Source organism: Lagopus leucura, unplaced genomic scaffold (genome assembly GCF_019238085.1).
Source record: "Lagopus leucura isolate 7727_CA_CO unplaced genomic scaffold, USGS_WTPT01 Super-Scaffold_797, whole genome shotgun sequence".
NCBI lineage: Eukaryota > Metazoa > Chordata > Aves > Galliformes > Phasianidae > Lagopus > Lagopus leucura.
Genome location: NW_024962259.1, coordinates 4,420,618 through 4,443,075, shown reverse-complemented (window position 1 = coordinate 4,443,075; position 22,458 = coordinate 4,420,618). Strand labels below are relative to the sequence as shown.

Sequence of the window (22,458 nt, the reverse complement as noted above, 5' to 3'; positions counted from 1 at the left end):
AGTCTGAACGTGGGAGCGGTTCAGTCCATGCGTGGCACCAAGCGTTGCTCTGTCAGAACCACAGCCTGTGCTGCAGCACCTGTTCCTCTGCGCCGTCGCATTTCCACGCACCCCCCTGTGGGGGGCCATTGGCCCGTGGGGCGCTGGGGCCTGGGTGACGTTTCACTGGGGGGTCTGAAGGCGTGCGCTGTGTCGCCCGTGCCCCCACTTTGTGTTTGAGTCCGATTTCACTCTTTCTCAGGTACTGTGCAGCATTGCATCGGAGTGGTTTTATGCCTGCGAGGGAATGAGCCAAAAATGAGCCTTTTTGTTTTACTTTAACAGAAACAAATTTCACCTCGGTGCCGCATTGCTTGCAAACGCTGAGGAAGTGCACTGTTGTGATGGATGAGCACATGAGTCAGGTTAGGCTGTTATTATTGGCAGACCCAGACCTTGCCAGGACTGGGACATTTATAGGGATGACTGCATGCTCTGGAAAGGACTGGGAGAGTCCAGGGCATCTGTCCTGAGCCGTCTGAGAAGCGGCCAGAGCTTTTTCCTGGATATGAAGTCCTTCATGAACACCACAGGCAGCCTTGATGCCATTCCCTGGACTCCAGTAGGTGACAGATGCCTATTTTTATAGTGGGCCTGAGTTTAACTTTACGGAATATTTCCAGACATGACCACAGCTGCCTGGGACTCATTATATGCGTTCCTGCTTTGTAGAAAAAGGGATGATAAGCCCCTCCCTCACAAGCAGGCATCCTGCCCATAGGATAAAGAGGATTAAGTCTATGTTTGTACCACCAGTCTCGTGTTATCTCCCATCCCCAGCCCTCGGACAGACACCGGGAGACTTGTTGAGTTCATCTTTGCAGCGAGAGCTTTATACAGAAGATGTACATAAGAAAATATACAATTTGATTTCTATATAGGAGACAGAGGAGTTTTCATCCTCTTGAGGGTCATTTACACTCAGTTACAGAGGAATAAATATTTTTTTACATACATTTATATAACTCTTTAGGATTAAAAAACACAGTTAAGTTGCAACCGTGGCATTGTAACAGCCATGACAATAAACCACAGTCATCCTGGTGTCCTGCTGGATCCTGTGAGCAGGGTGAGGAGGGGTGCTGAGCAGGGCAGCGTGCTGCACGCCTCCTCCTCCTGGGCATGCGTACATCTTGGTAGACCCTCAGAGTGGGAGGGAATCCAGTCTTCAGCTCGCTTCAGCTCCGGGCTTTCCCAGCACCGCTTCACTCAAGGATTTCTGTCTGGCTTAGGGAAGTCGCTGCCTTTGGGAGCCAAGGGCAGCTCTGCCTCAGGGCCGCCGGTTCCTGGGCACTGCTGCACCTGCCATCCTCGGCCCTGGCCTGCAGGGATCCCCTCCGGGGGAAGAAAGAGGACTGCACGGGTTGAGACCAATCTTCCTGGTCAAGCAGCTGGGGAAGAACGCTTCTGCCTTCCTATTGCTTCCACTCTATTGGAAGGGGAGGGACAGAGGCAAACTGCTTGATCTGGGACGTGGGTTCCGTCGGCTCTGGGAAAGATGACTGTGCTTTACCGGCAGGATCTAGGTTAGCTCTCAGTATGGTCATGCATCGTTTATTTTTTAAAATGCCTCTTTTAAAGTATATAGATGTTGGAAAAGAGCGAAAAGGTGGATTCCATCCTGCAATCAGCAGAGAAGCGGGGATTCGGAGGAGGCTGGAGGTGTTCAGATATATCAGCTATGTTTCCTGACAGATAGGAGAAGCTTAAGGGAGGACTCGGAGGTCAGTAGTTTTCTGATGATTGGGGTGACCGGTCACCAGGACAGGCCGTACCGGGTCCTGCTGGGAAGAAGAAAGGAAAATCCCACCTTTAGGGGCATCTTTAAGCGCATCATTAAACTTGGAGCTTTTGTGCATTTGTTTTTTGTTGGTTTTTTTTTTTACACTGTGTGAGTGAAGCCTACAATTGAAATAGAAGCACTAGAACTCAAGAAGCCACCACCAGTTCCCACGATGGAGGAGATGCATCAGTCGCATCTGCAGCCTCTGATGCCAACTTGCTGTGTGTCTCCAGTTTCACCTGAAGTGTTCGTGGCCGGTGAGCGCTTCCTTTGTAAGGGAAGAAACCCGCGGCGGGGAGAGAAGAGCAGCTGGAGGGGTGAAGAGCAGTGAAGCTCCAGAGCAGGCAGACTTTTAGGAACTGCCAGACAGCCTTTCATCTGACACGTGGCTGCTGGACAGTGAGAGAGCCACCGTGCCTCTGAAAGCCTGAGAGCTGCGACCTGGGAAAGCTGCCCGCCTCTCGAGAGCTGTGCAGTGAGCTCGGGAGCTTTGTATCCCCTACAGTTGTGTTGGAACGGATTTGTGTGCTTGCACTGTGGCTCTTACACCTGAAGATACTGAGCTTTGTCTTCTGCAAGACTGGGGTAAATTGGTTTTTATTTCATTAACGTTTATAAATTTTTGAGAGTGAGCTGGGCCAAAGGTGCAAAAGGTAAACCAGCTATTATTGTCATGGTTTTCTTACTCTTTTCGTAGAGGAGTGAGCTGAAACCGAGTTCAGGCAGGGAGAGAAGAAGGTGAAGTATTTAAGTATTGTGGTTTAGAAACCAAAGTTTTTCCGTCTCTGCTCAGAACTTTATCCACCCTGTATGGAATGACTGGTATTTCCATCTCTAATCCATAACGTCTCTGGCACTGCAAGATAAATTATCACTTTAGGAAGGCTCAGAGCTGCTGGCATAATCCCTGACACTTCAGGCATAAATTTATCTTCTCCATCCTGTTGTGCATCTCCTTAGGGAACAGGGGCCAAATGGCCTAAGTGGGCTTTGGACTTGGAGTCCTTTCCCTTAGCAAAGGGCACAGCGCATCGCAGGGTCACTGTGCTTTACTTAGCAAATAAACAAAGGTCCCTTTCCCGAAAGCTTACACATTTTCAGGTTGATCCAAACCCGTACAAGCTCCAGATCCAGTCCTGGGATGAGGAAAAGCAAAACGCTTGGGCTGAGCTGAGGACAGCTGTGGCTTCCTCGCTACTCTTTGCTCTGAATTTAGAACACTCAGTAGTTCCCAGCTGTTGGAGGTGTTTGTGTGACACTGTTCACAGTTGGTGTTTGGATTGGTAGATGTCAGTAAGCCCATTGCTCAAGGGAGAGCCGGCCCTGTCTCCTGAGTCACCCTCTGGCCCAGAGTGCTTTATGCAAAGAATATTTTTGCAAAGATCCTTCCTGTTCTGGGACATTCATTTGGAGGCACCAGCCCTTGTTTTTCTAAATACCTGAGTGTCTCGGATGGGAATGGCAGTTATTGAAAGGCAGGTGCTGGTCTGGGAACTGCTCCCTATGGAAGACATCTATTTTCATATGGAAGGTATGGGCTGGGTGGCCTGGGGCCAAACTCCTCAGCTGTGTCTTGCCCTGGTTTTCAAACCAGACCTGGGAGAGCCTTCACTGGGACGCAAGGAGGAGCATCTCCAGTCGATTAGAAAAGTAAAGTCTGTGTTATTCCACCCCAGGCTGGCAGTGGGCTAAAGCCGCCCTTGATTTGACACTGAATTACACATTTCACCCTTGCTTGCTGTCCCAGGCCTGTCGTTAGGTCTGTGTTTGTTTCAGGGGCTGACTGCATCCCTACTGCTCCGGGCAGCGTCTCTGCTCCGCAAGCCTGTGGAGTCCAGCACAGCCAGCGAGGGTGAGCAGCTCTGATGGGATGTCAGCTCAACCTCCTCGTTAGCGACCTCTGAGCCAGCAGCCCTGTGGCACTGTGCACTGGGGCGTGCTGTAGGTCTGTGCAAGCAGTGACTACAATCTACCGCTAGGAATTGGTTCTGCGACCCTCTTACGTGCTTAATGGCGGCTTCCCTTCCTGGACCTCTTGGTGGGCAGCTTGCAGGTGCGGAGGGCAGGGGTGTCCCTGATGGACTGCCCCCGGTACTGCGCCGGCGTGGAGCACGTGTCCTCCGTGCGGGTGCGATTGGCTTTCAGCCACCTGGGGGGAGAACACAGGAGCTTACAGGAGGCTCAGCTGCAGCCACGCACGGAGCCGGCGGGCCAAGCATTGCCTTCTGCCATCTCCTCCTGCCCCATGTGGGCCGGGGAGCCCCGAGGAGACTGCAGGCGATGAGGGGAAGGAAGGCGTGCGTGGCCGCATACTTGCGCAGATGTGCCAGCTGGCAGTTGCAGTGCCAGGCATTCCTGGAGAGCGTCAGGGTCTCCATCTTGTCAAAGGGGAAGTTGCGGGGCAGCTGCGTCAGCCGGTTGTTCTCCAGGTGTGCGGCCTTCAGAACGGTGACGCCGGCGAACGCGTTGTCTGCAAACTGAACACAGAGGTTTGTGCTGAGCAACACCAGTTAGGGAAGGGGAGATGCTGTGCTGGGTTCAAAGCTTGAGCGTTCCACGAGCGTGGAGGCAGCGAGCGTGTGAGGAATGGGGAGCCCTGGTGGGAGCTGCGGGCGGCACGCAGGGCTCCTGCTGGCAGTCTGCTGCCTGAGGAGAGCTGCAGCCCAGCTCCACGTGGGGCTCCGTTTGAAGCTACACTCCTAAATAAAGCCAAAGCGGGCGGCCCTCTTTCTGTTTTGAGCCATACATCCCTGTTCTTAATGAAGCTATTTTCTTATTATCCCTTCCCAGGCTGGACACCCGCCCAGGGCTGCTGCCTTCCCTGCCGTGGGGCGGCTGAAGGAAGCAGTGTTTGTGGCTGGAAGGCCTGTGGGCTTTGGCAGTGCCCGCCGGCTCCGGGTGGAAAGTTACACTTGGATCAGGGCGCTATAGAAATAGAGGCAGGTTTCCAGCCCCTCAGCCTCCTCTGGTTTTTCTCATTTCCAGGGGGCTGTTTGCAAGGTGTGCTGCGAGACCTGTCTGTTCCTGATTGACGGGCAGGCTTTCAGGGAGAGCTGAAGCTTTGCGTGGCTGTGGACCCTGCTTCACAGCCCTCCTCGATCTTTTCCTTCAGGTTCATCTCCGTTTTTTCTCAGCCAATAGTTACTCAGATTGGAAAGTTTCTTTTTGAAAGCAAACCTGTCAACACAAAGTTTCTGGGAGATGCTGCGTTAGGGACAGGGCAATTGACAGAGCTTCTCGTGGCTGTGACAAACCATTCCTCCCCCTTCCTCAAAATGGGGAAATTTTCTCAAAACTGCTGAAAAGAGATTCAGCAGGTCTGCAGGAGGCCCTGCGGGTCAGCACCAGGGCTTCCCTTTGTGCAGAGCTCACACGCTGTCACGCTGCTGGGACCGCTGGGCTGCGACCAGGCGCTCCAAGCTGAGAGAGCTGACAGAGGGAAACGCGCTATTTGAAGCTGTGAACTTCTGCAATCTCCCAAATTAAGCAACACCAGATAAATTTAGAGCTTCGCTAAGAAACTCCCCGAGTACTGTAGCTGTTGGGCGGCCGCAGTGCTGGCTCTGTGAGCTGATCTCAGTGCTGTGCTGATAGCAGAATTGCCCAGAGGGACGCTGCTCGCCGTTCCTGACTGCCCTGGCCGTGTTCTGGTTTGGACAGAGGAACGCTGGCTCTCAGCTCTCATTCCTCTCCCAGCCCACGAGTAGAGGCAGCATCTGCTGGGAACAGCTGCTGTGCTTCCTGCCACAGTGCGCCTTTGTGAAGAAACTGGTGAATTTCCTTTTGTTTAAATTGAGAATTACCGCTGTAATTTCTTTTCCAATGAAGAGAGGGTGTGTGCAAAGCTTGCAGGTTCTGCACTACCTTATTTTCTGTTGATTCATGCAGTGTGTCCTGGCCCATGTAATATGGCATGCAAGTGGTTGGGGAAAGGGAATTCTGTGGTGCAAAGAAGCCTGAGGGCTCTCCTTGTTCCACTCGGCACCATCTCTGCTGTGACAGCTTCATGTGAACAGTTTTGCACTTGAACATCTTGAAAGCTTTGCAGACATACAAGAAAAAGCTAGGGACAGTGATTTTATGGAGAAGGAAGAGCTGCTGTTAAGATGTCAGCAGCATTTAAAGTATTTGGTAGGGATTTCCCAGGTTGTGTGGCTTCTGTGACCAGGTGCATGCGGGCTGCTTCGGTATGGGGCATGCTGAGGTTTTGGAGAGACAGCTCTGAACTTGGCTCATAGGCTAGAAAACTAAAACTTCACGTATCTAGATGCTCCTTTGTTGGAATCAAGAACACTGAATTCTCTGGAGCATCACATTTCCTCAGCACAAGACTTGGAGCCTACAGCTGGTATGACACCTACATTGGAGCTTTAGATTTGTGCGTGATGGGAATCATGCAACCGAAAACTGGGTCTGTGGAAGTGATGCGACCACGTGTTGAATGCTTCCCTAGAGAGGTCAGTACGTTGATTTAAGTGTTGCATTTAGTTACCCCCGTCCTGGAGACGTTGGATCTGAGAGTAGACGAGGGATTAAATGCTGACTGGGTGCTGTCAAACTGCTTTGGCTAGTGTCAGTCTGCACCTGGGCACGCTGTGACTCCAGCTTCTGAATTTTCTTTATTCCCTGTGGAAACTCTGGTGTGGTCTGTTTCTGGTAGCTTTAACAGCTTTGTTCTTGTACAGATAGGTGATACCATTTGAGTTGCTTTTTGTTACTAAGAAATTCCATGTTTCTTCACATCTTCCTGCACATAGTGGGTGTTGCTCTGCTTTGCTGTCCTGCCTTACCTGGATGCACTTTGGTTTTGGGCTTCACAGAATCACAGAATCGTAGGGGTTGGAAGGGACCTCCAGAGACCATCGAGTCCAACCCCCTGCCAAAGCAGTTCCCTACAGCAGATAATGGCATTCCTGGCAATGCGTTGTGCCAGGGAGAGCCGTCCTTCCCTGCAGAAGATGCCCCCCTTTCCAGCCATGTAGGTGCATCTCGGATGTAAGGCTGCCACAGGGTGCTGCTCTTCTTGCACTGTGCTAGTTTGTGTTCTCGCGCTTCTACCTGGCATTTCAGAGGTCCTAATGTGAGTTATTCCCTGAGTACGATGCTTCTGCCTATGGATGCTTTCTCACAGAAGAAGAAGGAGGTTGTTTTTCCAGGATGTATGAATATTCCTTCTCCACTCTGGTGGGAACAGACCCCCTTTGTAAGATGCTGCAAGATTTGCTTTTGAGAGAGCATCAATAAACAAACCTTTCTTTATAATGTGTAAAGTTTGAAGGCACGGTGGAGAGGTGAAGGTGAAGGTTCACATGTCTGCCTGTCTGCAAGGCATGAGTGAAAAACTGCTTTTGATCCTTGGAATCTCCCCCTTCCAGACAGCAACAGGCACTCAAGCTGAACAAAGGAGGCAGAGCAGTTCAGCTCTTCGATCCCTTGTGTACAGGGCAGATGCCTCGTGTCTGGGATGATGGAAGGTTGCTGCCTGTCCTGGACCACCCCAAATACTTTCTCAGTAACTGGTGTGACCTCCAGCTCTGGAGCACTGCCTTTCCAGTGAGCTTGACCAGCCCCAGATAACTTGGCTTTGCATAAGGCAGCCCACCAACAGGCTGGAGCACAGCTCTCATCCCTTGCTTGGGCTACGTATGGTTTTCCTGCAGCTGGCAGGTGCCTCTCTTCACGCCGGCCTGGATCCCCCCTCTCTGCAAACTGCAGGAGGGGCAAAGAATTGGCAGCTTTGCGAGGGAGAAGAGAATTGAGCCCTCATACACAGAGGAAAGGCAAAGAGAAAGGACTGACCTTTTTCAGTTTCATGTTGTCCAGGTGGAGTGTCTGCATGTAACGCCCAAAGGACTGGAAAGCGTTGTCTGGAATCACCTCGATTGGGTTGTGGGAAAGCTTCAGCTCCTCCAGCACTCTCAGCTTGCTCATTGCGCTCACAGGATAGCTGCTCAGCTGGTTCTTGTCCAGGTGGAGGACAGCGAGATTTTCAACGTCCTCCAGGGCCCCGGGCAGGAGGTTGGTGAGGGAGTTGTCAGAGAGGAAGAGCCAGCGCAGGTCTTTAGCGCCACTGAAGACCCCCGCTTTCAGCTCCCGGATTTTATTGCTGCCTAGGTGCAGGATGAAGAGATTGACAAGAGGGGAAAGGATCCCTTTGGATAAGTCTGGGATCTTATTCTGGTCCAGGTACAGGTAGGTGAGCTCAGAGAGGTCATCAAAGGCTCCCGGCTTTATGACACTGATCTGGTTGTCGGTGAGGTAGAGGTAGACCAGGTTCTTGAGCCCTCTGAAGGCTCCGGCTGAGATCTCCTTGATCCGTGAGCTCTGGAGATGGAGGGACACCAGCTTTTTCATGTCCCGGAAGCCATTGGTCGGCAGGACAGGGAAATTGTTCTTCTGCAGGTTGAGAAGCCGTGTTTGCTCAGGCACCTTGGGGATCTTCTTCAACCCAGCATTGTCACAGATGACGTGCTGCAGGTCCCCGCCGTGGCAGTGGCAGCTCGGGGGACACGCTTGCACAACGGAGATGAGGCAGGCCAGGAGGCTGAGGACACTGAGGAGGCAGCCTGACCGATTCATGGTCAGGTCTGGAATCGGTGTGGTGGGAAGAGAAGAAGCGGGAGGAGGAGGGAGATGGGTAAGAGAGAGAGAGTAACTGGGTTTGCAGCATGCTGAACACAGCCCTATTTATAATGTTATTAAAAAGCAAAATCCCTTCCCACAAACCGCAGGCAGCAGCCAGTTGGAAGCAAGTGGCTTTGGGAACTTACTGTGAGCTTAACCCCTTGGCACCAGGCAGAGGAACGTCCTCTGTCCTGCCGGGCTCCACTGCAGAAGTGCTTGCGCAGAGGTAGTTTTCCTCTCTGCAGCGGGGGGGGCAAATGGTCAAGAGGAACAAATGCAAGCCTGCTCCGTGAGAAATCTCCGATCCCTGCTGAGCCATGCAGGGCCCAGGTTTACCAGTGAAAAGCAACCTATTTTGCTTGAATGGAAGCCTTAGGATGGCACAGCAAGGAGCACTGCTGCCCTTCAAACAAGCTTGCACTAAAGCTTTCAGCCAGTTCCTGGGCTGCATGTTGGCCTGGGCCGTTGTGGGGAGATGCATTTTTTCCTGCTGTGGCAGAGGAAAGGCTCTGGAGGATCTTGTTGATTTCAAAGGAGTTTGCTTGAGAAGGGACTGGAGGAGGTATTAGAGCTGTGGTGTCATGCTGATGGTCAGCACTGTAATTGCTTTTGCAGTGCAGAATTTTAGTTGAAGACCTTCAGATCTAGATGGCACCTAGGAATTGGCCAAGAAAGGGGAGCGAAGGCGTTGGTGATTTCTGCTGCATCTTTCTATGGAGGTGGAGGATCCAGGGCTGGTCATGGTCAGGAGATCTACGTGTGAAGGGAATTCTCAGCACGTGGCACTGAGGAGCAGAGATCATTGCCTTCCTTTGGGGGATGGAGCAATGGCAGAGACTGCAGGGAAGCGGTGAGGCACAGACTGGTGGGTGTGATACTAAGAGAAGAAGTGCTTGGTGGTGGTTCTTACTGCACGCCTGGCTTAGGTGAGGTGGATGGCAATGCCTGAGGCTCTTGGGGTGAAGCTGGACAGGGAAAGCCATGGCACTGGAAAGGAGATGGTGAAGCTGCAGAGCAAGGAAGTGACTGCTGGAGCAGGAGCGGGGCTGCGCTGGTGCATGTCTTGCAGCAGCAGTTGCAGGGAGTTGTGACATGGACAGGATGTTCCTTGCAGATAAAGCAAAGCAGTTAAAAGCCCCAGTGCCTGCTGAGGGGAGTGAGAAGGGAGAGATCCAGGAGTTGCGGGGTGGGGTTTGGATGTGGAACATTTTGAACTGATTTCCAGCCAGTTCCTGGCTGTAGCAAACAGCGGAGAGCCGAGCACATAACTGTGAGCTTGTTGAGATTTCTGCTGCTGAAGCTGGATACAGAGCCCCAGTGGAGCTTTTGCAGAGGCGAGACAGTCTCAAGAAAGGGAGGAAATCCAAGGGCTGACTTAGGACACAGACTGGCTTATTCACAGAGATTTCTGGGTTTTTCCATTGTTGCAGTGAGGAATTAGCCAGCGCCACTGAGCATGCTCCAGTGTTATGCAAACGGCCTGGCAGCCTCAGCTCCGAGCAGCAGCTGTCAGTTCAAATGGCGTTTTCAGTGCATGACTTATCTGGGGGGAGAGAGGGGGCTTCTGGGGTGTGAATGTAGGTTCTGATGAGCCTGCGAGGCAGATGGGATTGGCTACACGGTGATGTCATGTGGGACCTCAGTGCAAACCAGGCCATGTCACTCTTCCAATGTTTGTTTGTGTTGATGTGCAACGCCCTGCTGTAGAGCAGCTGGGGCCTCACCACCGCTTCAGCATGAAGCCATTCCTCCTGCCTCCCCAGAGATGCCCCGCTGTGGGACCGCCAGGCTCATGCTGGAAATAAAGGTGAGAGGTGCTTTTGTTTGTGTCGCTGCAACGACTGGGCACAAAGCACGCGCTGTGGTCACTGAGCATCACTTCTGTCAGAATCTGTGACTCAGGAAAAATGGGGTGCACAGAGGAACCCTCAGACCTGCATGAGAGTGGAAAAGGAAAAAAAAACAAAAAACCCTCTAAAACATCATCGTCTTCTTTCCACTGACTGATTCTTCTCCGAACGGATTCAACTGCCTTAGTCTTAACCTGACCCCATTTGTTCAGCAGTTCCTGAAGGTTGTGCACCAGCTCTGCTGAGCAGGAGCAGCTGAAGGTGTGCTTTAAAAGTCAGCCGGCTTCTGTTGGATGCTGGAGCTGGTGGTGTATCTGTGCTTCCCTCCTGACTGCAGCTAATGTTTGGTACTTGGTTTTCCCATCTTCTCCCAAAAGAAATACTGGCCATCACTGTACCATTTATGCAGAAATCTCTGCTGGCCTGAGTCGGACTGGCCCTAAAAGATGCGAGGTCTTTGCAAACTCTGTCCATGACTACATCCCACCCGTGTGTCTCTGGAATGATACCCCTTGCAGAGGTTAGGCTGTACAAACCTCAAGCCATCCTCTATTCTTTTTTCCTCTGAGCACAAATTTCACTTTCTTCTCTGTTTGCTGGCTGAGACTGTGGATTTTTGGGTCCAGGGAATTTCTCCCAGCACAGATAAGGGTGCTATGGCCAGAGAGGTCAGGCTCAAGCTTGGGTAAGACCTGTACTGTTCCTTGTGAAGGTGCCACAACGCAGCTGCCCCCACGCTGTGCTGGTGCAGGGTGGGGAAACGCAGCGAGGGCTCCTGCCAGCCTTGCTGGTGCCGCAGAGCTTTGGAGGATGCTGTGTTCCGCCGGGTCCTGCTGTGGGGCGGCAGCGGGGCAGGGCTGCCAGGGAAAAGGCGTCTGCTTCTCGGCTCCATTTCTGCAGGCACAGATGTGGAATAAAAGGAAGTTCTTTCCCCTAATGGTTTTGATTTCCAGGCCTCGGTGAGCGCATTCCTGTGGCGGGAGCCGACTGGCATCTGCTGCGCCTGGCACCTGGCCTGGCGGCCGGAGGGGCCTCTGGGCTCCGTGCTGCTCGAGTTGTGAGCTGCTTGAGTTTAGAGCTGCTTGCTGACAGCCTCTGGCCTGCCCTCACTGGGCTTTGCAGCCCAGGGGTGACTCAGGCTGGCCGGCGATCGTACAGTGATCCTCAAAAGCTCAGCCAGGCTCTGCTCGTGGCTCGCGGGTGGCTTGGAGTCCAGCGCTGACAATGGCAGCAGTGTCGGTGCTCCCGCTGCAGGGCAGGATGCCGCAGGGCTGGGAGCATCCAGCCCCGGACCCACAGCTCCCCGGGGACCCGCGCTGCTGGGATGGGGTGGAGGAGCTGGGATTCTTCTGCCTCCTCTCTTTCTTAATTGATTAACAGTTAGCAAACATTCCCGTGCCTGGTAATGGGAGCCGTTGGCCTCCCCTCCTCTCCTCTTGGAGGCGTTGTGGGCAGAGCAAATAAATACAGGTTTTGAAACTGTATAAATATAGATTTGGGGTGTTGCTTTGGTGTTGCAGGTCAGAACTGTTTTGATACAACATTGGAGATGGTCTTTTCCATGTGTAATCTTTATTTTTGTTAGTATTAACAATTCTGGTGTACTGAAATTGCTACACGTACACTACTCCATGTGAAAATATTCTGTTGCTTCCTAAAGCCTGACTGCAGCTTTGAAGGGGATCCAGATCTAGTTTTGTACATCAGTGCAGATCAACAGTTGCCCTCTCGGGCTCCAGGCTCCCCTTCTGGCTGGAAAAGGGCGCTCAGACAGCCTGGGGAGGTGCCTGGGGACTTTGGCTGTCCCCCATTTACAGCTGAGCTTCTGTCTCTCCCTGGCACTGGGTGCTGGTGGCAGAGGGTGCAGGTGATGCTCTGCGACGTTCCCTGGCATGGAGCAGTGTTTGAAGAGCCAGGGGGACGGGCAGCAGATGGGGTGCAGGTGCTCCGTCTCCAGGCAGTCCCAGAGAGATCCTGGCTTTCAGCAATGTGCAAGTAACCCATCGGTAGCGGTGGTATTTGAGATGAGTTCAGATCCATCTTATTGCTTTTATTTTATGTGCTCAAAGGATGCTTTTTGCTGAGGACGAGGACCTGGCCTGTTTGTAGAGCTGGATGAGGTGGTGGTGGGTGCACCTCCTTCCATCTGATGGTTTTCTTCCACTGTAGCGTGGCCTCCACCCATTGATACGTTGCCAGTTTGGCTCCAGTTGATGTCCACCCACTCCTCTCCCATCCACCCTTCCCTTCTCTCTGATCCCAGTGACTGCTGCACGATGCTCTTGGCTTCTTCCATGTAACTCACCCTGCCCTCACCGCTGCCCCAGCCATGCCGTGTGCACCCTGCAAGCCTGAAGCCCCCGGAGGCTCAATGAGCTGGCAAGCAGGTGGCTTTAAAGCTGCAAAGCTGTGGGAGCATGCTGTGAGAACATTTAAAATGATGACTTTGTGTATAGAATGAAAGCAATGAGATCCCAGACTGCCAGCCACGTCCCCAGTGGAGACTGAGCTCCCCAGGTCTGTGTGGCTGTTGCTCTGCACCTAACATTTTGGACAGTTTCCTTCTCTCACGTCTTTGAGCATTTGGATTCTCCCCACCCAGTGTTTTTCCTCCTTTGCAGGGCCTCTGTCTCTCTCTGTTCCCTCTCACCTTTTCCTTATAGTTCCACTTTTCCTAAATGCATCGGCAGCCCAGCACGAGGGGTGAAATTAATTCTGCAGCAAAGGCCTTTTATCAAGCTGTTGGTAGAACACCAACTAACTGCACCCGCCTTTGCTGGTTGCCACTGGGCAGTGTTTCTGAAATGCTGGCTGGGCCAGGGAAATATTTGCAAGCTCTGAGATTTCCTATCAGCCTGGAAAGAAGAGAGGCAGGTTTAACCCAGCTGGTGAGGAGCAGCTCGTGCAGCAGTGGCTGTTTGATGGCCAGGGCCATTTTTCAGTGGCCGCCTTCTGGCCCAGGCAAGCTGGGTTACCATTTTTGCATTGGTCTCCTCCTGAGGCGAAGCCATTGCGTTCAACAACACAAAGCCAGTGCTTTGGGCACCTGATATTTTTGGGATCTTTTAAAGCCCCATCCAAACTGGGAATATTTGGCAGCTCTTTGTGTGGGGAGGAATGCCAATGGCGGCCACCCTTGGAGGTTTGTCCTGTAAAACCTGCTTGTTTGTGTCCTGGCGTTTTGACACAAAGATGGTACTGTTGCTGTGGTAGGAAATGAAATCTCGTGTGACACAGGCTGGACAGGATCAGGAGCTGTTTTTGCAGCAGCAAAGTTGACCTGGAGGTTCAGGAATATTCCAATACAACTTGTGGTTGTGGGACAGCTCTAAAGCAATGAGACGCGTGGCCCAGAGGATGGCAGAACTCGGGGATGGTGGTGGTGAGCAACTGCATGAGGAAAGATAGTTGCTCGGTGAAGAACAATTTGCATCTGGCTGCTAAGGAACGGGCTTTGGTGGGGAAATGTGAGACAAAACATCAGCGTGGCTTTGGGGTAACGAGATCCATTGTGTGTGTGACAGTGGGCAGGGCTCAAAGAGCTGCTCAGAGTCCCTCAGCGCATCTCTTGGGCCGTCAGGCTGCTTTCTGGTGTTCATTATGCTTCTTTGAAGTCTGAAAATCCCTATTATTTCACGGTCAATTTGCTTCTCTTTTCCGAAGCCAGTATTGTCTTCAGCGAAGCCATTTCTGTACATTTTAGTTCCAGCCCTGGCATCGTTCTCCAGCGTGGCACAACCGGATGGTGTGATGGGCAGCATGAAGCTCGGCGAGGCCCTCCTCAGCCCCGGCCTTCCCCTCCACGTCCCCCCAGTAGCCCCAGCGCTGCCGTCAGCCTGCTCCCTGCAGCCTTTCAGAGCCGGGCGGGAGGCAAGGGCTGTTCTTATTGCTGCCGGGTGCTCAGGGAGACCGAGGAGCACGGAGCCGACGAGCCTCGCTCCAAGTGATGCGGTGCGCAGGCGGCGTGGTTGGGAAAAACCCAGGGTCCTCAGTGCCCCTGCTGTGCCCACCAGATCAGCCTGTTTCCCAAATGTTTACTGAGGAGACTGGACTCCGATTGTTTTTATTTTTAATTTTTAGACTCTGCCTTCCTCAGGCTGTTTTGCCGATTCCGCAGTGGCTGCTGTTCAAACAGCGCCAGCAGGAAATGTTTTTGAAATGTGCTTTAAAAAACACAGTTCTGTTAAGATGTTCTTTTTATTCCCAGTTTAGACAGACTTTGATTCACAAAGAATGAGTCTCTTGTCAGTAGCACCGAGCTCGGCAGCCGCTGGTCCTGAAGCTGTCCTTGTCGCTGCTGAAGGCAGGGCTGCTGGGCGCTGGGGGTCATCGCAGCCCTCGCAGTGAAAGAAGGCTTTAAAGTCGATTATGTTCTGTACTTTCATAGCTCCTCTCAGAGCCGAGCGTCCGAGCTGGGCTCCCTGCCACCTTTAAAGCTTTGCTTTGACACTAGATATAGCTCCAGTGGAAATTATGGATCTGATGCAGAAATTATTGGGTGAGGTTTTCTGGACTGAAATGTACAGAATGACAAGGCTGGATGAGCCTAAGTGTCCCGCTGGGCCTTGAGAGCTATGAATCTTGGTGGATATCTCTGAACTTAAAATCGGTTTTGTGGAAGTGTGGTTTCATCTCGTGCCGGAGTTGAGCAGAGGAGCCCTGGGAGGAAATGCCACGCGTCGGGTGAGGGGAGGACAGCACAGCTCTGCCGAGACCCAGGCTGTGCAGATGAGGGAAACCACTCAGAGAGAGACGGTGTCTGAAGAGAGAAAAAACAGAAGTAACAGAAGTACAGAGCACCGCCGCAGGGAAAGGCAGGACAGGGGCTGGAGCTGGGCGCTCTGAGCTGCTCTGCCCTTGGGCCGGCTCGGGAAGCACGGGTTTCCTTGGGTCTGCTTGGGCACGGGGCTCCCGGCAGCACCAGCCGTGCCACCTCTGCTGCCGAGGTGTGAGAGCATCATGGGGACGCGGCGCAGCTGAGGCGCAGCTCAGGGCACACAGCCGTGCTGTGCCACCAGGCAGCCGGAGCTGCAGCCGTGTCCTGCGAGGGGCTGCGTGCTGCTGCCTCCAGTTAAACCAGGGGAGCGATGGGGAGCAGCAGAAAGGGTTGACTCAGGGCTTGGCCGGGATCCCGGGCCTGAAGCTCCAATCCATCCAGCAAAGCAGAAAAACAAAGGCGTGTGGATTTTTAATAAGTGTTTAAGATTTGGGATTTATGTCTCGTCAATCATTTGATCCAGCCACAGGACCCGTATTAGTGGGTGGAAGAGAAATCCTTTCTGAGCATTCAGCTCTGCAGGTTTCCTCCCTGACTGCTAGGCTGTCATTATGTCTGGTAGGAGAAGCCTCGTTACAGTCGCAGTTTGCACCAGATGGTTCCTGTGGCATCCTGGAGATGATCTCCAGATTCCTGGCAAATCTGCAGCTCGGGTTTCTTGCTGACCCGCTGCAGTCAAGTGAGCACATCAGATGTGATGGCAAACTGCACCCAATGTGAGCTGCTGTGGCAGCTCGGAGTCGCAGAGTGCCAAGCTCTCCCACCACTATCATGTGGGGCCTGCTGGGGATGCACGCACAGCTTGCTTGGATGCCTTGCCACGGACCTTTGTTGAGTCCCTGATCAGCTTTGAGCACAGTGCCTGGAGCCTGGTGAGGTCCGTGCAGAACTCCAGTGGTGTCAGTGTGCCCTTGCAGCAGCAGTGCAGCCCTAAAGAGAAGGAACACGTTGAAGCTCTGTGGATCAGAGCTGCTCATGGATCAGTCTTTGAAGCTGTGGTGGAGGAGGGTGCAGATGTTTTCTGCCTTGGCCCTTCCCTAGCTGTGCTTTCCCAACAAAACACCTTCTGGTGATGATGGGCGACGTTCTAAGTGGCTCAGAGAGTGGAGAAGGGCTCCAGCATGTCCCACTGGTGGCACAGTGCTTACAGCAGCTGGAAACCGAGCAGCAGTTGCAGTGTGGTGCTGTCAGCTGTGGCCCTGAGCGCTTCCTTTGTGGCTCCCAGCGAGTTCTCCAGCACCACACCGGGCACAATGAGCTGGAATTTTCCTCCGGAGAACTGACCTTCAGCTGAGGTGACTCAGAGCCCGCCGGTGGGATTAGTGCTGAGGGAGGGTTAGCAGCAAGCAGCTTTTGTCCTGCTGTGAGGCTTTTGGTCTGTAAGTGCAGCTGCGCTGAGCGCTGTGCAGCCTCGTGATGTCTTTAGGAGGGTTATGGGAGCTGATGTCTGCACAAAAGGATCTGGAGCAAACAGCCACGCAGCGGGGCACGTGGTTTCCCACTGCTGGCTCCAGGGTTTTATCCAAGTGATTTTTTCTTTGCCCTAAGCTGTAGAAGATGGAAGGTGAACTCAGCACCTTGCGTGGATGGCTGCAAGGGCATGCAGGCAAGTTCAGCATGTGGCAGAAGTGGCAAGGAATAAACAGGGCAGGGCTTGGGAAGGCACACAGAGGTTAAAAAAGAGGAGAGCGGGCCCTGGGGTCCTCCAGGAAAAGCAGCTGGTTTGTCAAAAGTAAACGACAGACAAATTGCCTTGGGCAGCAGAGGTCTGGAGCAGGGCAATGGTGAGGCTACGGCTTGCAGTCAGAGCTTCTGTAGCCCTTGTGCTCCTGGAGTCTCTCTGGCAGGAGCGACTGGAGAGCCAGGAGAGCACAGCGGTTGCTTGTGACTGGAATGGCTGCTGATAACATCCTCCTCCCGCCCCATCTCCTTGTGGCCATCACTCACTTCATCTTTCCCAAGGCTGGAGCTGTGCTCTCTTCCTCTTGAGGCACGTTGCTGCTTTTGTGATTGCAGGTTGCCTATGGGACCACAGAAAACAGCCCTGTCACCTTCATGGGATTCCCCACTGACAGCTTCACCAGAAGGGCCGAGACGGTGGGATCCATCTTGCCCCACACGGAGGTGAACATGAATCCTCTCCACTTGCTCCAGGTCTTCTCTGCTCCTGGAGTTGCTGCATGCCATAACGTTTGGCTCGGCTCCCCAAAGGCTCTGCTTCTCTTCCACTGTAGGCAAAAATTGAGGATCCAGAAACAGGGAAGCCTGTGCCTCTGAACATTCCTGGGGAGCTTCAGGTCCGTGGCTACTGTGTCATGCTGGGGTACTGGAATGACTCTGCCAAAACGCGTGAAGTGATCTCTGGTGATAACTGGTACAAGACTGGGTGAGTCTGGAAAGCAGCCTGCTCCCATGTCCCTGGATGGGGACACTGCACGGGGACGTATGTGTACCTGAATGGTTTAGCTATGCTTTCCAAAGTAGGGAAGACTGGCCAGAATTAGCCTTCTGATCTGTCGGTTCCTCTCCATGAAACTCCAAAACAGCTCTTAGCAAGCTGCTCCTGGAGTTGGAGATATTTCCTTGGTGTGACTGTGCTTCCTCCAAGAGGCAGAGCGCTGCAGGCACGCAGCAGAGACAAGGACAGGGACAGCAGGAGTCTCCTTCCCCCGAGCCCTGACGTTCGTAGATGCTGCCATGACAGTGTCTGCCCATAGCAGAAACTCTCTGATCTCTGCAGGAGTTTCTTCCGTGTGTTTTAGTGGCAGCTCACCATGACCTTCCAGGCAGTCTGATCTTGGCTCCAGGTTGATGGGTGAACCAGGTGCTGTTCCACCCAGCTGGGGCAGCACTTGGGCTGTGGTGTCATTGCAGGGACATCGCGACCCTGGATGAGCACGGCTACTGCAGAATTATAGGCCGCTGCAAGGACATGATTATTCGGGGAGGAGAGAACATCTACCCAGCAGAAATTGAGCAGTTTCTCCACACCCACCCCAAGATTGAGGAGGTCCAGGTGAGCAGGGGGGAACGGGGCTGGCTGAACAGCGGCGGTTTATGGAGATGAAGAACCTGTACACGAGGAGGCTCGGGCCTGCAGCTGGCCCCTGGCTGCCCTCCCCCTTTTTCAGCTTCTTTAGGGCAGCATCGTTCTGCAGCTGGTGGGGGCAGGAATGGGGTGGGCAGAGCTTCTGGGTCTTTCTTTTCAGCTTTGAGGGCACACAAGTTCAGACAAAATCTTTGTGCAACAGTTTCACATCTGCGAAGCAGTGACTCATTCTTCAGTTTTTAAACTGCCTGTCCACTTTCATAATGCTCCCTGAAATTCTGACTTGGAAAGCAGTCTGCAAGGACAGCTCTTACTGATAATTAACTACTGCACTCCTAAATCAAAAAAGACTCCTCCAGCAAATCCCTGGAGATGAGGAGTTAGACTTAGTTTTATCTGCTCACAAGACAGAAATGATGTGCAGCATTGAGCAGCTGCTCCCAGTCTGCTGGGATTGTTTTCCTCCGTGTTTTGTGCCAGACAAGTTTCCCCATAAATAAACCAATTGTTCAGTAAGTGTTGTGCTTGTGCTAGGCTGGCACGTCTCCTTGGCACAGCCTGCTGCAGATGGGATGCAAACCAGCCTTGTCTATGCAGTTCTTAGGGCTGTGTGTCACTGCTCCGGACTCAAGGGCCGACACATCTCGGGTTCTGAGGCACTGGGCAAGGCAGGGATGGCAGGAGGACTCGTGTGAAATGGTGTGAGACAACTTCAGAGATCAGGCCTGGGAGGCCCCCCTGGAGTGATCTGATCTCCTGGCGTCACAGGCAGTGGTGAACTAAGCTCTGCCTTTATAAGGGTTCCAAAGAATCCATTAGTTCTATTTCATCCCTCTCCTGCTGTTTCATCTTGAGAACACAAAGCAATTGAAGCAATTTCCCAAGTCTGTTGGTCATGAAACCTATTGCCCCGCATTTACAGCTGGGGAAACAGAGGCACAAAATGAGATGTCAGCTCCCCTCCGTTCTCACAGAGGCCCGGCTGCCCTGACTCAGCCCTGACCTCAGTGACTGCAGAACCAGAGGAAGGCGCTGACGTCTGGGTGCCCATCCTGCTGTGCCACATTTCCTCCAACAGACGGCAGAAGTCCTTCCAGGAGGGTTTGGTGACTCACAGGAAGCTCTGGCAGGCTGTTTGTGGCACCCAGTGCACAACTCCACCCCGAGCATCCTGCGGGGGTCAGGGCTGCGACACCCTGCAGGCACAGCGAGCTGCTGGGGGGACGTCTCCAGGCTCACACGTCCTTCTGTCCCCTCCAGGTGGTTGGAGTGAAGGATTCGCTGATGGGGGAAGAGATCTGTGCTTGCATCCGACTGAGAGCTGGGCAGAGCTGCGCAGCCGATGACATTAAAGCTTTCTGCAAAGGAAAGGTGCGTTCTGCTCCTGTGTGCCCCGCTCCAGTGTCCTGCCTGGCCACCACGACCAGCAGCAGCTGCAGGGCTGCTCACCTGGTCCCCGCAGCCCCGGTTTAGCTGTGGATGCTACAGGCAGCTGTGCTGCGCCGCTGCTCCTGGCAGGTTGTGGAGCTGTGGATTTCTCTTCCCAGATCTCCCATTTCAAGATCCCGCGCTACATCGTGTTTGTGAGTCAGTACCCACTCACTGTCTCAGGCAAGGTAAGAGGGGCTGTGGGACGAGGGACGCCGTGCCCTGCCGTGCTGTCTGAGCCTCTGCACCTCTGCTTTGTTTCAGATTCAGAAATACAAGTTGAGAGAGCAGATGGAGAAGCACCTTCAGCTCTGAGCTCAGGAAGGAGAATAAAACAAGGGATAAATTGGACTCGCTGCATCCAGCCTTACGTCTCCTTTTCACCCGTGCCTTGTGACAAGCAGTGGAGGGCTTCTCTCCCTGCCCTTGGACTGATGGCACTTTCATGCTTATAGAACAGAGAGCCTTTTTTTGCAGCTAGCTTTGTTTCTTTGCCAGAAGAAATACTGCGGTGTGAGGAAAAGATGCTTACTTCTGGAACTGTGTCCTGTTACTCTAAGACTTCACGAAGGTTGCAAAGTCTTGTTTCTCCTTGAGCAACTTGGCTTCAGCCATTTCAGAGGGCTTTCTGGGCCTGAACAGATGCTGGTAACATACTGTTCCTATTTCTACTGATATTTGAAGTCACAGCAGCCTCACCTGGTTAATGTCTTCTCTGCTTGGGTGCTGTTGGGATTCATAGGGCGTATAAATCACCCAGTGAAGTGAGCACTGATAGACTTGAGATGAAGGGCAGAGGCTTTAGGCAGAAAGGCTTTCCGTCAGAAGTGGCTCCCCACAGCTGGCTGGAAATACCAGCCCTGTTCCCAGGCCTCCCAGGGGCCTTCTGACCAGCAAATAAAATTCTCCAACACAGACTTAATGGTGTTTATTTTTGTTGCTTTGAATAAGCCAGACAGTAAGCAGTGTACAGAAATACCAAACTTTCTGTCCCGTGAGAAGTGCAAAGCAGAGCAAACAGGGACAGCGTTTTTACGGGAGTTTGGTGCCTCCCAACCATGAAACACCACGACGAGAAGCTGAAGAGCAGAGCTCCTTTCCCCTCCCGTCGAGTGTCCCACACCAGCTGGGCTGCAGATGACATTGCAGCCAACTCTCACCAACCTCTTTCTGTCTCCTGGAGCCGCTGAGGAGCGGTGGTGCAAAGGGGGAGCGAGGAAGTGTCAGCAAAGTCGCTGCTCTGGCTCTCCCAGCTGGGCTGTGGGCTCTACCCATGGAAGCAGACCTCAATGAGATGACCATTGTTCGTAGGCGCTTCCTGAAAGAACAGACCGTGTCAGCATCCTACCTTGCAGATCTGTGCCCGCAGTGCTGTCATAGAGCTTTCCACACAGTGCAGCTCCGCTCAGTGCCTCCACCTTCCCCACGCCGCCTGCAGGCTGCGTTCCACGCGCTGCCCTGAGGTGTCTGATGTGCACAGCTGTAATGCGGTGTTAGGATCCTTGTAACCCTCCTTCCTCGGAGAGGAACCACGACCCGGACTGCAGCAGTGGCAGCAATGACCTTGGAGACGCAGCGGATCTCTGTGCATCGTGTCTAAGAAAGGATTCACATCCTTCCTTTGCTTCCCACAGCATTAACCCAGGTGCAGGACAGGCTGGATTGCGCTGGGAAGAGTTTCTCTCCTTCCTGCTTGGCCCCTACAACCTCTGTACAGACCCAGCTGCCCAGGAGCATCCCATGTACTCACCTGGGTGTGGAATCCCTGGGGTCGGCTGCTATGAGACGAAGATGAAATCAATCCTGCCTTGTGCGGGGTCACAGACTGCAGAGAGAAGCCCCAGGCACAGGTTACAGTCACACAGAGGGACGCAGACCCATCAGCCCTGTCCCTGGCCCTGCACCATCTGCATACACGAGCTGCAGGCCACGCACTGCTCACCTTGGGCTCAGCACCCACCCATATCCCAGCCCCAGAGCTTTCCCATCTCATGGCTTTGAGGTCGCTGCTCGCCGCCTCCCGCAGCCCTGCTCCACGAGCACTCACCAGGACAGCGTGGATGCACAGCACAGCTCTCCACATCACGTCGGTCGATGTGCCCATATGCGATCTGTGCGGCCGCAGCCCATCCCTACCAGTGTCTCATAGCCCTCACTGCCAGCTGGGAAACTCCCTGCTGTGACCCACGAGGACCGGGTGACGTCGGCCCGAAAGCAGGAATCTGCGGTGCCGGGTTTCCCCTCCCTTTGTCACAGCCATGTTTCACTTCTCCACTTCTATTAATAGTGCAAATTAAGAAAACAAGACGCGTTCGGCCGTCAGCGCCGCCTTTGCACAACCACGAGCGGAGGAACGCGGCGGTTCCGCTTCCTCCCGCAGCCGTGGGGGAGATTTGGGGCCGCACGCGGTGATGTCAGCGCCGTCCCGGCGGAATGCCCCCGAACAGCGCCTGCGGGGGAGCGCAAAGCGGGGCGCAGAACAGCCCCGAGCCCCCGAGCCCATTTCCCCTCCGCCCGGAGCTCCTCTCGGCAGAGCCCCGCTGGGCGTAGCGTGGCTCGGACGGGTCCTCGGGAACACCGTGCGATCGTGGAGCGGTGGGGTCGGAGGGGGCCGTAAAGGCCACGCGGTTCCCGTCCCCGCCGCGGGCGGAGCACTACCAGCCCGGGGCTCCAGGGCTCCTCCAGGGCTGGGGCCGCACCGCCTCCGGGCGGAGGTTTTCCGCTCTCACCCGAACCGGACGATCCCCGGCAGCGCAGAGGCGCGCGCCAGACGCCATACGAGCGTGAAATTAATTAAAGGCTACCGTTATTAACGCGCGGCAGCTGCGCGCTCGGTTCAGATAAGACGAGGAGGTCTCCGGAAAACGGAACCCCGCGCCCGGGGCGGAACAGGGGGCGGTGCGGCTGC

General features: G+C 53.8%; 2 protein-coding genes and 1 long non-coding RNA gene across 5 annotated transcripts in view; 1 reads left to right on the top strand and 2 right to left on the bottom strand.

Moving 5' to 3' along the window:
• Positions 1-20,467, top strand: part of ACSF2 (acyl-CoA synthetase family member 2) — a 34,599-nt gene extending 14,132 nt beyond the window's left edge. The window contains exons 11-16 of the mRNA XM_042864992.1: positions 17,090-17,197; positions 17,308-17,459; positions 17,948-18,089; positions 19,383-19,493; positions 19,670-19,738; positions 19,815-20,467. Of these exons, the coding sequence (XP_042720926.1) occupies positions 17,090-17,197; positions 17,308-17,459; positions 17,948-18,089; positions 19,383-19,493; positions 19,670-19,738; positions 19,815-19,865 (633 nt within the window). The 3' untranslated portion in view covers positions 19,866-20,467. The remainder of the gene's footprint in view (positions 1-17,089; positions 17,198-17,307; positions 17,460-17,947; positions 18,090-19,382; positions 19,494-19,669; positions 19,739-19,814) is intronic.
• CHAD (chondroadherin) lies at positions 846-8,481 on the bottom strand. 3 transcript variants are annotated; one of them, XM_042864995.1, is made up of 4 exons: positions 7,622-8,481; positions 4,136-4,299; positions 3,826-3,971; positions 846-1,823 (listed from the first exon to the last, which is right to left on the bottom strand). In XM_042864995.1, exons 1-3 carry the CDS (start codon positions 8,399-8,401, stop codon positions 3,830-3,832), a joined length of 1,086 nt encoding a protein of 361 aa, XP_042720929.1. In that variant the 5' UTR covers positions 8,402-8,481; the 3' UTR covers positions 846-1,823; positions 3,826-3,829. The 3 variants fall into 3 exon arrangements, with proteins under 3 accessions (XP_042720929.1, XP_042720927.1, XP_042720930.1); XM_042864993.1 differs by having other exon boundaries at positions 846-1,820; XM_042864996.1 differs by lacking the exon at positions 846-1,823 and adding an exon at positions 2,403-2,678.
• On the bottom strand, positions 20,464-22,458 carry LOC122176471. The gene is made up of 4 exons (XR_006177746.1): positions 22,355-22,458; positions 21,598-21,827; positions 21,301-21,375; positions 20,464-20,868 (listed from the first exon to the last, which is right to left on the bottom strand). It is a non-coding gene; the product is annotated as an uncharacterized LOC122176471 (long non-coding RNA).